General features: G+C 38.5%; 1 protein-coding gene across 6 annotated transcripts in view; it reads right to left on the bottom strand.

Annotated features, from left to right (window-relative positions):
- grik4 (glutamate receptor, ionotropic, kainate 4) overlaps positions 1-14,621 on the bottom strand; it is a 170,022-nt gene that overhangs the window by 88,663 nt on the left and 66,738 nt on the right. For all 6 annotated transcript variants that reach the window (XR_007482894.1, XR_007482895.2, XR_007482893.2 and 3 more), the window contains one exon: positions 11,675-11,808. Coding sequence is in view for 2 of the 6 variants with exons in the window: in XM_049726644.2 (XP_049582601.1) it covers positions 11,675-11,756 (82 nt within the window). In the remaining 4 variants the exon portion in view is untranslated. The remainder of the gene's footprint in view (positions 1-11,674; positions 11,809-14,621) is intronic.

The raw sequence follows: 14,621 nt of genomic DNA, 5'->3' as shown, positions 1-14,621 counted from the left end.
TCCACAATGTCCACAATTAAATACACTCACTTCCCCGAACGCTCTCCATGGTTATCCGGTGCCGATCTGGGCTTCTGAGAGCATTTGTAATGCAGTTGCCCAACACTCAGGTACTAAGATCGAGAGTGCTGGTTGAAAGCCTTGATTAATGTGAACCCTGCATCAGAAAGGGAATTCAGCATGAAATTTTAACCTTAGAAATCCTGGGTGGACAAAAGTGCCCTTTGGTGCTTCATTTAATTCAACTTAGACTAGGAATTCACAAACTGCAGTGATGCGTTGCAGGGAAGATGGATAGCTCGCTGCAAGGTAGCAAGCCTGCAAGCTAGCTTGATAGATAGATAGCTGGAGAGATAAATAGAGATAGATAGATTGATTTTACTAACAGACTACAATTGGTTGGCCCTGACCTTACATCAGAGCACCTGTTCTCAGGCCCTTCAGGCTGTCTGCCTCTAGGGCCTTTTTTCTCGATGAGGTAGACTCGGCCATCGGACCCCGAGGCATTTTGTTCGGTCGCCATCATATGAAAAGCCTGCCTATAAGGGTCTGTCAAACCAAGGTGTTCAAACCTTACAGGGTACATTGTTTTCCAACACACATATCAAAATAAACAGTTTGATATTGAAACGTTACCAAACGTGACCAAACGTGAACAGTGAACCCGCATGCCACTGAATTGCCACACTTAAATGAGTGAAAAAAGTTTGGTTTAAATCTATCAAAAGTTAAATATAAAAAATGTGTTCCCTATTCAACATTTAATCCTATCTCTTCTTGTTTCAACCAAAAACTAGACAAGCATTGTCAAAAATAACCAGAACATATTCCATATCAGACATACCAGAATGTGTAGAACAAGAAAATCTGATCAGCTCAAGTGATATTGTTAAGCGACCTTTGAATGTGATCTAATCAAATTTTTTTTTTAGTCATATAGGAATCTCCAGTATGATCTCAAACACAAAATATAAACATCAAAAGAAGAAAAACGTGCGCAAATGAATACAGTGGAGGACACAGAAAACAGGATGATGAATTCATCTAATCTGCCAAAAGCAAAACAATAAGATAAAGGGTCATAGTCGTCTCCATTAAACGGCTTTTTTCTTTAAGTGTGAATACAATGTAATATAACCTATTACAGAGATTAAAATGAAAAATGATTAAGGGATAAGAATACACCGCTTAAAGGCGTAGTTACTGCATATTTTAGCCCCCCTTCGTGTCCCTTTGAAGGGCTTGATAAATTACCCAAAACTACACTGCAAGAACTTAAAAGGAACAAAAGCAGCAGGCAATGTGAATAGCAGAAGTGAGTGGGAACAAAAAGCTCATGTATGTGCTGGCGGGTTAGCAAAGATGGTGCTGAAGGCAAGTATGATGCCTGCTGATGACTGTGCTAACCAAATGTAATATTACAAAAAAAAAAACATTGCAACAACTCATGACTCAAAATTTTGAGTGGGCACCATAATTGCAGATGCAGTGTAATGGGTTCGAGATGTTGGTACAGAGGGTCCATATTAGAGGTGCTCCTCATAGGAGGAAATGAGTGTGTTTCTGTGGTGATGTTGCTAAAAATAAAAAGACTGGATAGGAAAAACATTTTTCATCAGGGTGGATCATTTAAATTAACTTGGCCATTAGGGGGAGCAGTATAATGTCATCATGCAGACCAACGAAGAAGAGTTTCACAACTACTTTTTGCACAGGCTGGTATGTATAGAAATTTATTATGTTTGAATATGATAGTTAAATTTGAATATGATAGAGATATAAAAAAAAAAGACCAACACCCAGTATAGCAGGGATCATGTAGTCTTGCTTCACTTGCAGTTTCTTAAACATGGTTACCCAATGTGACATGTGACAGGGACCTGAGTTAAAAAAATAGAACATAAAAAATATAGAACATAAAAATATTATGTTTGGGTGGAAAGTTGGGGCCCAATTTAATCTTGTAGAGAGTGCTACACAATTTCACAGCATCACCACACTGACGTCAAATAAAGACGAAAGGTTAAAACGACAATAAAGTTAGTTGGCAATGTCCAAATTTTAGCCATTAAAGATCTTTTCAACTGTGACGGACATTTTTCAGCTGCTCCTGACCTGTGAATTTGAGATGTTTGTGATTCGTCATGTCTCTGCTTAGTATTATTTCGGTGGGTCTAATTAAAATGATTAACAAAGGAACAACAACAAGTAAAACTCTTGCTTCATTTAATTCCAGTTTGGTTAGAGAGCTTTTAATTATCCCAGAACAGAAAGAACAACTTTGCCTGTTGATGGTAAAGACTACAGCCGTATGAGTGCTTGCATAATTGGCAAATAATGTTGTGTTTTACTACCCTGATCAAAACCCACTCAACAAAAGCAGTTCCCACAGATAGGTGATAAAAAGCTAACGACACTTTACGGGATGTAAAGCAGAGTACAGTATTACACTGACTTTCATCCTACTTTTTCCATTGAGATCAATTATACTTGGAGTACGTCATTGCAGAGGTAAAAATGTCGGAGCCATAAAAAGCTTTATGAAGAAAACAGTAGGCTGATACACACATATCCATCCATCCATCCTTGCATCTTCATCCATCCATCCTTGCATCTTCATCCATCCATCCATCCATCCATCCATCCATCCATCCATCCATCCATCCATCCATCCATCCTTGCATCTTCATCCATCCATCCATCCCTGCATCTTCATCCATCCATCCATCCTTGCATCTTCATCCATCCATCCATCCTTGCATCTTCATCCATCCATCCATCCATCCATCCATCCATCCATCCATCCATCCATCCATCCATCCATCCATCCATCCATCCTTGCATCTTCATCCATCCATCCATCCTTGCATCTTCATCCATCCATCCATCCATCCATCCATCCATCCATCCATCCATCCATCCTTGATCTTCATCCATCCATCCATCCTTGCATCTTCATCCATCCATCCATCCATCCTTGCATCTTCATCCATCCATCCATCCATCCATCCATCCATCCATCCATCCATCCATCCATCCATCCATCCATCCATCCATCCATGATCTTCATCCATCCATCCATCCTTGCATCTTCATCCATCCATCCATCCTTGCATCTTCATCCATCCATCCTTGCATCTTCATCCATCCATCCATCCTTGCATCTTCATCCATCCATCCATCCATCCATCCATCCATCCATCCATCCTTGCATCTTCATCCATCCATCCATCCTTGCATCTTCATCCATCCATCCATCCATCCATCCTTGCATCTTCATCCATCCATCCATCCTTGTATCTTCATCCATCCATCCATCCATCCTTGCATCTTCATCCATCCATCCATCCTTGCATCTTCATCCATCCATCCATCCTTGCATCTTCATCCATCCATCCATCCATCCATCCATCCATCCATCCATCCATCCATCCATCCATCCATCCATCCATCCATCCTTGCATCTTCATCCATCCATCCTTGCATCTCCATCCATCCATCCATCCATCCATCCATCCATCCATCCATCCATCCATCCTTGCATCTTCATCCTTGCATCTTCATCCTTGCATCTTCATCCATCCTTGCATCTTCATCCATGCATCTTCATCCATGCATCCATCCATGCATCCATCCATGCATCCATCCATCCATCCATCCATCCATCCATCCATCCATCCATCCATCCATCCATCCATCCACAAATTTTTACATGTACATATATATAGTACATACCTAGACACCTAAATCTAAAATCAGATTAAAGATAAACTTAATTTGACCTTTACTAACTGTTGAACGTTTCACTACTTTTTGCACAACTTTGTGTCATCTTAATAAAAAGTTTAACAGCAAAATTCAGAACAGGGGTTTGAGCCATGAAAATATTCTGGGACAATCACTTCTATGCCAAGCACATAGAACCATTCTCTCTTTTTATCAAGTGACAAGCACATCTATCCATTTAGCTAGATTGTATTATTTAAGGTATATTACGCCCGAAATTATTATGGAACTTAATAGTGTCCGACCTTCTCTATTACTGTATTCCTTTCATTTTATTCGTAATTTCATGAAACAGCCACAACAGCAGTGCACACGTGCGACATGATTAAAAAGTGAAGAATGCAAACATGATTATAAAAAGTGTTTCCTTGGCATGAATAACCACTAATCAAATCTTCCCCTCTAATTCCCCTTAAAAGCAGTGCTGTCCACGCCACGTGGAGCGTAATAGATGAGGGAAGGGGAAGCGACCCAGCACAACAGCTTGAGGAGGCTAGCAGGAAATTGATGTCCTTGTCTTGGAAGATTCAACGGCGGAAGGTGCAAATGTGCACTGAATAAGAATAAATTAAGAAACATCCCTATTTCTGCCTGGATAAAAAATGCAGCTCAGTCATGAATGTTTGTAAGGTGCTTCATGGTTTTTATGTTTTGTAAGCCGTCAAAAAGAAAAAAATTCTAAAAAAGGCAAGAAAACAAAAAGCTACAATAACAGAAAATAATGTCAAAATGAGCTGGAGCATAATTATAATTACCATAGTAGTGGTGAGGATATTTGTCAAAATGTTTATTTGTATTGAGGATTTTTCAAAATGATGGCTTAAAATTAAATGTTCCTAAATAAGTAATATTCAATTCTAAATAATAAAATTAATAATAATTCATAGTTTTTTTATTTAATCAATAATTAAAATTAATAATAATTACTTTATGTAAAAAAAAAAAATAGCATTAGTTTATCATAAGACATTTCGGTCTTGCGTTAGCCTAATGGTATGTCTGCCCTTGCCTGAAACCACATGCAACTCGCAAAAGTTTAATGAGGACAAGCCTGAAAGAAAACAGATGCATGGATTAATAAACAATGCGGTAGAGTTGTAATAAAATAAAAAAAAAATCATCATTACGTCATTATCCATTTAACGTTCCTCCTCACTGCTCTCTTGCTCGGAATACGAGGTGCAATTGATTGCGTCATACCGTGCGGAGGGAATTGCAATGCATTTGATTGGTCTACGCTTTTCCTCTGCGTAGATTTACTACCGTAATCATATTACATAACTGTTGCACTGGGTAACTTCCCATTGTTTGTCAAAATAATGGAAAATAACACTGGGGTCCATATGGAGAAGCTGTTGCGTCAGGAAGATCTGTAGCACCATGAGGTAGATGAGAAAACATCAATATTGGTGATGCTTTAAGATTGCGCAAGACCCTTGTGGTTACACAGTAAACATTCACGTTTTAACTACCATGTTAATAATTTAACCAATAGTGTTTTCAAGAAAGAAGGTAGGGAAAAAGTGCAAAACCTTATGGCACGCAAAGGAGTTGCAGGGCTAATGAACAAATCTGAATTTCAATTCATTTTTAACAAACCACTTGAGGAAGCATTCACTCGCCAAGGTTCATTTCGTGTATTTGTAATACAAACGCGTGGTTGTTGACTGTGACGTTATCAGATTTCCTGAATAATTTATTTGGTCACTTCAGCAGCCAAGTAGTGTGCATAATTGCAGAACATCGCTGGGCTCTTTCATTGCAGCCAATAAGAAATAAATTTTGCTCTCTCCTTAAGGGTCTTTTACTTTGCTACACTTATTAAAACCTGAGATTTATTTATTATAGGGTGAATGGTACCTTTGGGTGCCATTTTGGACAGAAGACACTTTTGTGTTCAAGAATCTTTAACACTTTTTGTAATAGTTATTAATTGGAAAATTAAAGTGGAACGACACCCAAGAGGTGAAAACTTCTGTCATATTTTCCTAACTATAAGCTGCTACTTTTTTGGGCGTGGTGTCACAAAGTCTTAGATCCCGACACACAGCATCACAGACAATAAAAATACAATAAGCCTGAGGGTTTATCTCCATTGTGGTCCGCAGTACATAAAACGACCGTAAACAGAGACAGAAAGCATAAAGTATTTATTTTATGTTTTAATATCCAACCACAGAATTACTATGCTGTGTTTCATTGACGGCCATGATGGTGATACCTGAACAAAAAAAAATTTGGGGGGTGGGACTTTTTTGAATTGAAAATTATTATTTCAAGCATAAAAGAAAAACAAATTATAAATAAAATAGCATTTCAGCTCGAAAAGTAGCGAGAAGACATGCTTATTTAAAAAAAAAAGTAATTATCAAAAAATTAAAAATATATATTCTCTAATAGAAGCAGTTATAAGCATTGTTAGCTCCAAATTAAATGAACGTGTAAAGGCAAAAAGAGCTTGTGGCAAGGACGCAACGATTCGTTTATTTTAGACTTCAATGAGTCACGACAAGTGTTGATGTGGTTTCAATTGAGAAATTGACTTTTTGCTGCTGACTTGTGAGTATTGGCAAAACATTATCAGTCATATCAGTAGTAGAGTCCACCACTTCCTCCAGATTTCAATTTCAATAACCCTCACTGCATGTGTTCGTACCTTCGGGCACATATGGAGTTTGTGTACTGCATAAAACAACATGCATCTCCTGACACAACCCTGGTAACCTGCCCTGAGAATGTTTATTTTTTATTTTTATTTTTTTAAACAAACACTTGTAATGATTCAAATACACCGCAGCAGTCTGTCAGGGGGGGGATAATGGAAAAAGTAAAATAATAAAGTTAGAAACTTGGACAAGAGTGACCCACTGACATTATGTATACAATATTTGATGTTCACTATAAAACCTGTGTAGGAGATTTTTGTTTTCAGGATTTCTTTGTGCTGGCTGATTCATGGGATGGGGCTGGTATGCAAGGCGAGGGTATTAGCTTCACAAGTGCTCACTCTACTGGGAATCAGGCTTTACCTTCATATGCACATCTATCGGAATACAAACCCGCAACCACCCAGAGAGCTCCAGCCTTGGGAACTTACGTAAACATAGCACAGGCACAGCGTTTGCAGAAAACGGAGCAAATTGAATACAGGCCAGCAAAAATCCTTGAACACGTGCTCCCAAATGTACAGAGAAAAGAAAAGCAAAGAGGAAAGAAAGGGATTTGCCTGATCTTTTGTCTGACGAGCATGCGTTGGGTGCTTAAGGGTGCTCTGCGACTGCTTCTTAAGAAATAATATTGCAACAAAGCTGGTGGTTTGTTTAGCTCGCTTTAAGTTTGAGCTATTGTGGGGGGGTTATTTATCGAGCAAGGTGAAAGAGTCCATTCAAAGTGAATTTGAGTCCTTGTCTTATTGTACGACAGTGAGGTTTGCGTCTTCTATTTAGGGTCTTTTGTGGATGAGGTTTAAAAATAAATCCAGGCATTGAATCTAGTTTGAGTAATAATTATTTGCCCAAGTTGGATGTGCATGGTTGTCAAACTCATGGCCTGGGGGTCAGATACGGCCCACCGTTTCTTTTTCTGTGGCCCACAAAGGCAAATTGTGCATTGGCTTCATGTGTCAATACTAAAACTACAAATTGTCCTCACTTGAATTTTTTTTTAAAAACTGCAAGCAATTTTTATTGGCATTCATCTTTTTTGAAATATTTGTTTTAACTAGTCTCTGATTTCAAAACTAGTTATTGATCAGTTTATTGTGTAGTTTATACTATATATAAGGCGTTGACAGTCGTCCGAAGGAAACTATGACTACAATGCGGCCCCCGACAAAAATTAGTTTGACACCCCTGCTCAATACGTACTAGTGCCCGACCAACATGGAATCATTTTTAGTTCAATGTCATTGTCAATATGTGACAAAATTCAGATTAATCAGATTAATATACAGGGAATACAATCAATTTGGGGCACAAGCTAACCTGTATGTGTAGCTTGTTAACCGAGGTCTCTCTGAAGTGGGAGGAGATCACAGGACAGGACACGCTGAAGGATTTACATCCCTAAGCTGTCCCCTGAGTTCTCCGGATCGGTAAGAGAGCTGAAGTATGCTGCCAGGGAATATGATGGGTGCTCTGACCCATTTTGTTAGTGTGACAACAAGCCTCTCAAGAAGTCGAGGCAGAGAAAGATTGCGAATAAATGGGCGAGTGAAGCTAACAAATACAGACAGCGTGGCCCTCGATGTTTCCCTGAAGACTTAATCATGAAAAATGTTTTTCCAACAAATGTCAGTGGCGGTGAAAATAGTCGGTTCTCAAACATTCCCTGGCTCCCCCTTTGCATAACTCATTTCTTGTTCACAGTGAGATGTGAAATGAATGGGTTTATTTCGCAATGACAGAATAGAATCACAGGATAGACAATCAACAGGTTTTTATGCTTACAATGGGAAAACTGTAGTTTGGATTTTAGAAATATATTTTGGGACACCTGTCCTGTAACTTTTCTGACAAACCTTGTCCTGAAAAAGGGTTAGGGTTAATTTGGTTTAAATTGGTTAATGAGCATGTATTGTCAGTCTCTAAATAAAAATATTAATTGGATCTATGTCAAAGTTGAGTGCATTAAAAGCAGCAAAAGTAATTGAGATTTTTTTCTGATATTTACACGATTGAGATTCACAATGTTATGTGCTGTTTTTTGTTGTTGTTTTTTTTCACCTAAAGATATTCCGAATATAATATTTTGATTACGTCCCACTACATAAAATGAAATGATTTCCAAAAAGAACATCCACCACTTGTAGCTCAAATCACTGCTCTGCACTTAAAGCCGTTGAGATGAGGTCACCTTCAACGGCAATAAAGTGTCGCCGTCAGGTTAATGCATCTGAAATAAATATGCGAATAAAACACCGCTTTCAATGTTATCATTTGCCACGCAGGTTTTTAAATACACATTTGTTTCACGGGAGCTTATTCAATATATTATAAAGGTTAAAGTTTGAATGCATTTGGAAGCACGGGTTTCTTAAAATTGATTTTACGCGAGTAACGCTTGGAAATGCATCCGGGTTTGAAAAGCAATATTGGATGATTAATAGTAGATGAAAAGCTTTTATAGTCATATTTGATGCTAGAAGAGGCAGAGTGCGCTGCGTGTGGTGTTTATGGAGATTCACTATGCTAATGGTAGCTGAATACTGATAAAGGTGCACGTCCTTCCATTTTTCTTTGTTGAAAAACAGACAACCTGCTTGGAGGAATGAATTTACAGCCAAAGAATTTATCAAAATCAACAGCTATGGCTAAAAGGAAATCTTTTTTTTCACTCATTTGGAAAATACAAGTACTATTACTCCACCATATGGTACCACTAAGTACCATATGCTGGTGATTTGGAATTCTGTCATTGTTTTATGCAGTAAATCATCCTTTTTAGCTTTTTCCCCCCCAAGACAAAATGAAATTCTTTAATTAGGTTCTTTGTCTTTAATCAGTTCTTAATATGATTGTTATTTAGGTTCTTTGTCTTTAATCAGTTCTTAATATGATTGTTATTTATGCAGCACAAGTGGGTGTTAAAGCTGCTAGCAAGATTTTAATGTAGCCTCATACCTTGTATCGTCGTTCATAATGGCATGAAAAATAGTCATGTATAGTCAACACACATTCAACTTTAATAAAGTTGCAACGCTAGCAATACTGAGCTAGCGTTATCGCTTTGAACAAGCGGAAATTAGCTATGGCTACTATGCTAGCGAGTTTTAATATGACTGTTTTTCCTCAGGCCCGGTGGTTTCCTGTTCCACTGTATTTTTAATATTTGTCTTTTCGAATGACCAAGCATGAAACAATACGCAAATTGATTTATGCTTCACTTCCTTTTTTGTCATGTTCCCAGTGCCTCTCATGGTCGCGGATGTGACACAGTGGCAGTTAATCAAAAGTCTGCGGTATGAACAACTACCGTGCTCATCTATTTAATTTCCAAAACAAATGTCAATTCCACATGTGTCGTGCCAAAAGCACAGCTGAGATGTATTGGACTTGAGGCTGGCAAGTTCTCGTGGGGAATGTGTGGCATGGTCGAAATGCTGGTTTTGGCCCTTTTGCATTCAGTGCATGCCAGACAGCAACATGCCAAGCAGGAAGGAAGGCAGGCGGGACTCAGGGAGCTGTCATGTTAAATACCAAATGGCAGAGATTTGAGCTTGTGTTAGTTTGAATGTGTTTATATGTCTTTGCATTGTTTGCACATTCAGGTTTTGCACTTGCACACACTCGCTGTGTATGACATGAGATGGATTTGGGTGGAGGAGGCTGTAAACACATCGGCGGATATATTTAGAACAATAGTAACGAAGGAAGACTAATATAATTGTGATTTTGTTGGTGCATATAACGACATTAACAAGCTCTGCTGTTTGGGTTGTCATGACAAATGAGCAAAAAAACATGTTCTCCTAAAAACAAGATGATGGCAGGAAGGAAAACTCCAAAGAAATAATAAAAAAGGAAAGAAAAAAAAGACATGTTGACATTTCTCGGTGGTGACACTTAGTCTGATCAATGTCTGGAGCACTAGAAAGAAAAATGGCCTGTCGTGCCAACTATGAGCCAAAAAAGATAATGATCTACTGTATATTCACATTCCCTCAATAATTGTAACTTTTCCCTTAGTTGAACTTCATATTTCCATAATTACTGCATGAGGTTTCTCGAGAAAATATGCCTCCGATATTCTAAAAGAGCCTAAAGCAACCCATTTTCGGGGGGTGGGAAGAGAGAGAAATTATTTTTAAAAGATACTTAAAAACCTCCAATTGAAAGCACACTGCTACTGCTCCCAGTCAAGAAACAGTCACATGTTTAATGTATGGGTTGAGTTAATGTTCCAACAGACTTGTAATATCCACATGGGGATCGTTAGGAAGGTTTTTACATTATTAATGTACTCCCCTCTAACCTGAAAACAACTCTGCTATGGGAGCAGAAAATGAATCGATGGGAACATTCAAATTCAGTTGGTGGTTCAGGTGTGTGGAGGATAAAATTGACCGATCATTATTTTTTTCTGATATTTATTTTCTCTTATAATTGCTGCATTGCTCTGTGTGGTGCCTTTAAAAGAAAGTGTGTAGTCTTTTTCAGCACACGCACACGCATGGCGCAACAACGAGGCACTCTATTTTGTTTTGCCCACGCTTTACAAAAATCCTAGCTATGCATTGTGTTCCATCAAGTTCAATCATTAGCGTTTTCTTTGAATTTGATCTTTTGAACTTTTGCCACTGCTCAGGACTGAGTTTGGGGCGGTCATTTTTCCCTTAAAAATAGTACCGTGGGAAACCATCAAAAACCACGGCACAGCGTGGAACCCCGGCCATCCATAAGAAATAGAACAAACAAAAAGCATCAATAAGAAACGTGCAGAGGAAAAGGATCAGGATTGTTAGGGACTAACAATGCTTATGACAATGATGCCTCTTGAGGTCAAAGTTGGTTGAGAAAATTGGACCGGAGTTTGGTCTTAAAAAAACTGTTCAGGGAGAAGTAGAAGAACATTTTCTTTAACTCCAACTGAAAAACAGCTTGTTTAAAGCAAATCAGAGCCCAAACAATATCAATCAGCCTACAAATACTTACCACCTGCTTATTCACGCTGACTAAGCATTGTCCGAATCTATTCAATCGTTAATACCGATAACTCTTTCCTCCCATTTGGCCAATATAAGGATAGTACCAGAATAATGGTTATTTTTCTAAAATACTAAATCACCCGAGGAAGGTAAACCGAGCGACCCGAATGTGTGCAAAAAGTAAATGCTAAGCTAACTACTAAATTAGGACTACAGTATCCATGAATCCAAAAAACGACATACCTATTCTGAAGGAGAGCGGGCCACCAGAGGTGCTTGTCACCCACATGGCTAAGAAGAGCAGAAGCGCCCAGGCTGTGAGCATCTTCTATAACTCCTCATGGGTCCTGCCCCGGGGGTGCCCCTGTCACAGCCACCTGGAACACACAAAATATAGCAAAGTCAGAGATCGCAGGTATATGTTGAGAGATGCTTGATGGCGTTTCAATTAACTTGCTGGAAGCTAAGCATCTGGTAAACTCAATTCCAAAGTGCCGCGTGGCGCAAACCATTTCCGAATGTGTTTGTTGTCTCTGTGTCGTTCTTCTTGCATGCTGGGAAGCTATTAGATAGAGTCTAAAACAGATGCCAGCTCCACCTGGGATCTGCAGCACTACATTTTACTTTATTTCAAACGGTTGATTGGTTTGTTCAAGTAGTCGGAAAACTCAAATTGCGTTAGCGTTGAGCTAGCATACCGCTAGTCAAAGGTATGCGGTTTTAAATCCATGATTCTCAATATAATGCTAACGTCTCAAATTTTAGCTTGCAAAAAAAAAAACCCAGAAAAACTTTAAAGATCAAAGTCGGGAGAATGAAAAATAAAAATTCAGAACGGCATTTTTGCTTGCAAATTCAACAACAACAAAAAAACACTTGAAAGATCAAAGTTGGGAGAATAAAAAATACAAATTCAAAACAGTAGTTGCAAAGCTGAACAATGTGAAATGCGATGGCAGTCAGTGAAAATAATGAGGCACATTTTGGAAGGCAAGGACATCGAGTCCCTTGTTATCGGACTCATTTATGTCAGCAACAATAAATGGGGGCTTATTTATACACGCTGTAACAATGCGCAGACAAGTTCTGATATGTGAAACAACGCTCGTCAATAGGAAAAAGCATGCAAATAAATTCCTATTTGTTTGGTTGCTTTATGAAAACATAACCATAAAAGTCTCCCTTGTGTTTGAAAGCTTATGAAGGTCATTACGAGCATCATTGCAATTTCAGCGTAAAGAAGTGTTGCTTCATCAGGATATTAATGTTGAAAATGATTGCATCCACTTTGGATTATTGTAAAAAAAAAAAAAAAAAAGGAAAATATATATATATATATCATTGAAAACAACTGATTCATTTTGGACATGTTCCAAATTATTGTTCCACATTAACCAAGACACAAACCTCAAGAGATATTTAATTTCATGCTCAATTTATAAGACATAGGGAATCAATCTACTATATTACAAAACTGATTTCGTGTCATTCGATTTATTGCATCCGCAATGTTGATTACACACTATGTAATGCAATCTTGCAATGCATCATGGTCAATTACAAGACACGCACTCAACAAGAATGAATCAAAGCAACAATTGCAACAATCAATTTGTGAAGAATGTACAGTAAGTACAAAAGTATTGGAACACCAGAATCTGACCATTTTTCACAATTTCAGTTTAACGACAGACTGTCAGATGATCTGTCGCCAACTTGGTCGGCCAAGGTTGAGATTTTTTATTTTCTTCACTTTATCAGGATACTAAAGCAACGCTATCTTCTTCAAAGCACAGATAAAGAGATGTTTTTATCCACTTTCTTTGTACACAGCCGCAACAAAGCAAGTCATTTCAAAGACGTCTCGGAAGGTCAGCGAGGTGCCGGTGACAGCGTGATACAGTAATGCTAATCAAACAGGACAAACAAAGAAGCGTGTCAGTGTGATCAGGGAAATGCACAGGAGGAAAGTGTCTCACCTGTGAAGATGGCAGACACTTCAGTCAAAAACAGGAACAAAAGGACTCAGTGTTTTCATCATTGTTTGGATCAGCAAGGAAATGTCAGGAACAAAAGGTTAAGCGGAACTTTTTTTAGACAACAGATGAGATCATTAACCTAAGCGTTCTGCTTTGTAGGACCACTACCAAACTTTTCAAACAGTACTAAAATCAAACCTGAAAGGTTATTTGATTTTGAATTAAATCAAACTTTATAGAAGACAAACAACTGCCAAGGAAGACTGAAAACATATTGCCAGACTTTCTATTATTTCTTCAGCCATGGAAAATTGGAACAACCTCAAGACTGACATTAAGATGGACAGATAGAAGATGACGACATGAACTTTTAAGACCAATACTGTAATTGACATAAAAGACAAATCACCATGAGTGGTTCAAGCTACCTTACAGATGTCAACAAAAGACAACATGGACAGATCTGATGAATTCCATGTTCTTATATAGACACCATACCCCGATTAGTCACGGACTGTGTCACTCACTTAAGACAAACATCTCTCTCGAATCGAGACTTTGCAATTAGGAAACGGGAAAACAGGCAGTAACCAGCGTAATTATCTCTATTCACAGATGCTATTGTTCACAGACGGGCATTAAAGAGTTAATTGCCGAGCCCATTTGAAGGCCTTTGGTAAAGAAAACAGCACCAGCTGTGTGAAAACAGTCTCCAACTGTGGAGTTAGTGCTGCTGCGAACGGTAATGGAAATGAGACGATGTAGAGACGGCATCTTCAAGGACGATTATCTTTCCAGTAGACTGACATGTAAGTTTTATCCACATGCTCTCGTTAAACTCCTTGTTGTTTAAACTTTCAAACCTTACCTGGAGCATTGAGAGAAAGAAAATCAAAGACTCTGAATAAACACTCATTTTTAGATGCAGTGAAGAGAAAGTTTGGAAGAGTGGCAAGAAAAGATGATCTTGTTATTTAGTTCCTGTTGATACTCTTAGTAGTGTGAGAAGGCTGATGTGAATCACTAGAGTATGAGCAGCGTGATCGTATATCTCCTTCTTGAGTCGCCAATTTGTCAGGACAATATACGTCCAGTGGCAGTTGAATCCACTCCGAGTAGAATCTGGGTGATGAATGGAGTCGGTGGTTAATCACAGAACACATCTTGCGCTATCGTCACGTGATGGATCGGCGCAAAAAGTATTCGCTGCG

This window comes from Syngnathus scovelli, chromosome 7 (genome assembly GCF_024217435.2).
Source record: "Syngnathus scovelli strain Florida chromosome 7, RoL_Ssco_1.2, whole genome shotgun sequence".
Taxonomy (NCBI): Eukaryota; Metazoa; Chordata; class Actinopteri; order Syngnathiformes; family Syngnathidae; genus Syngnathus; species Syngnathus scovelli.
This window is presented reverse-complemented; position numbering and strand designations above follow the sequence as displayed.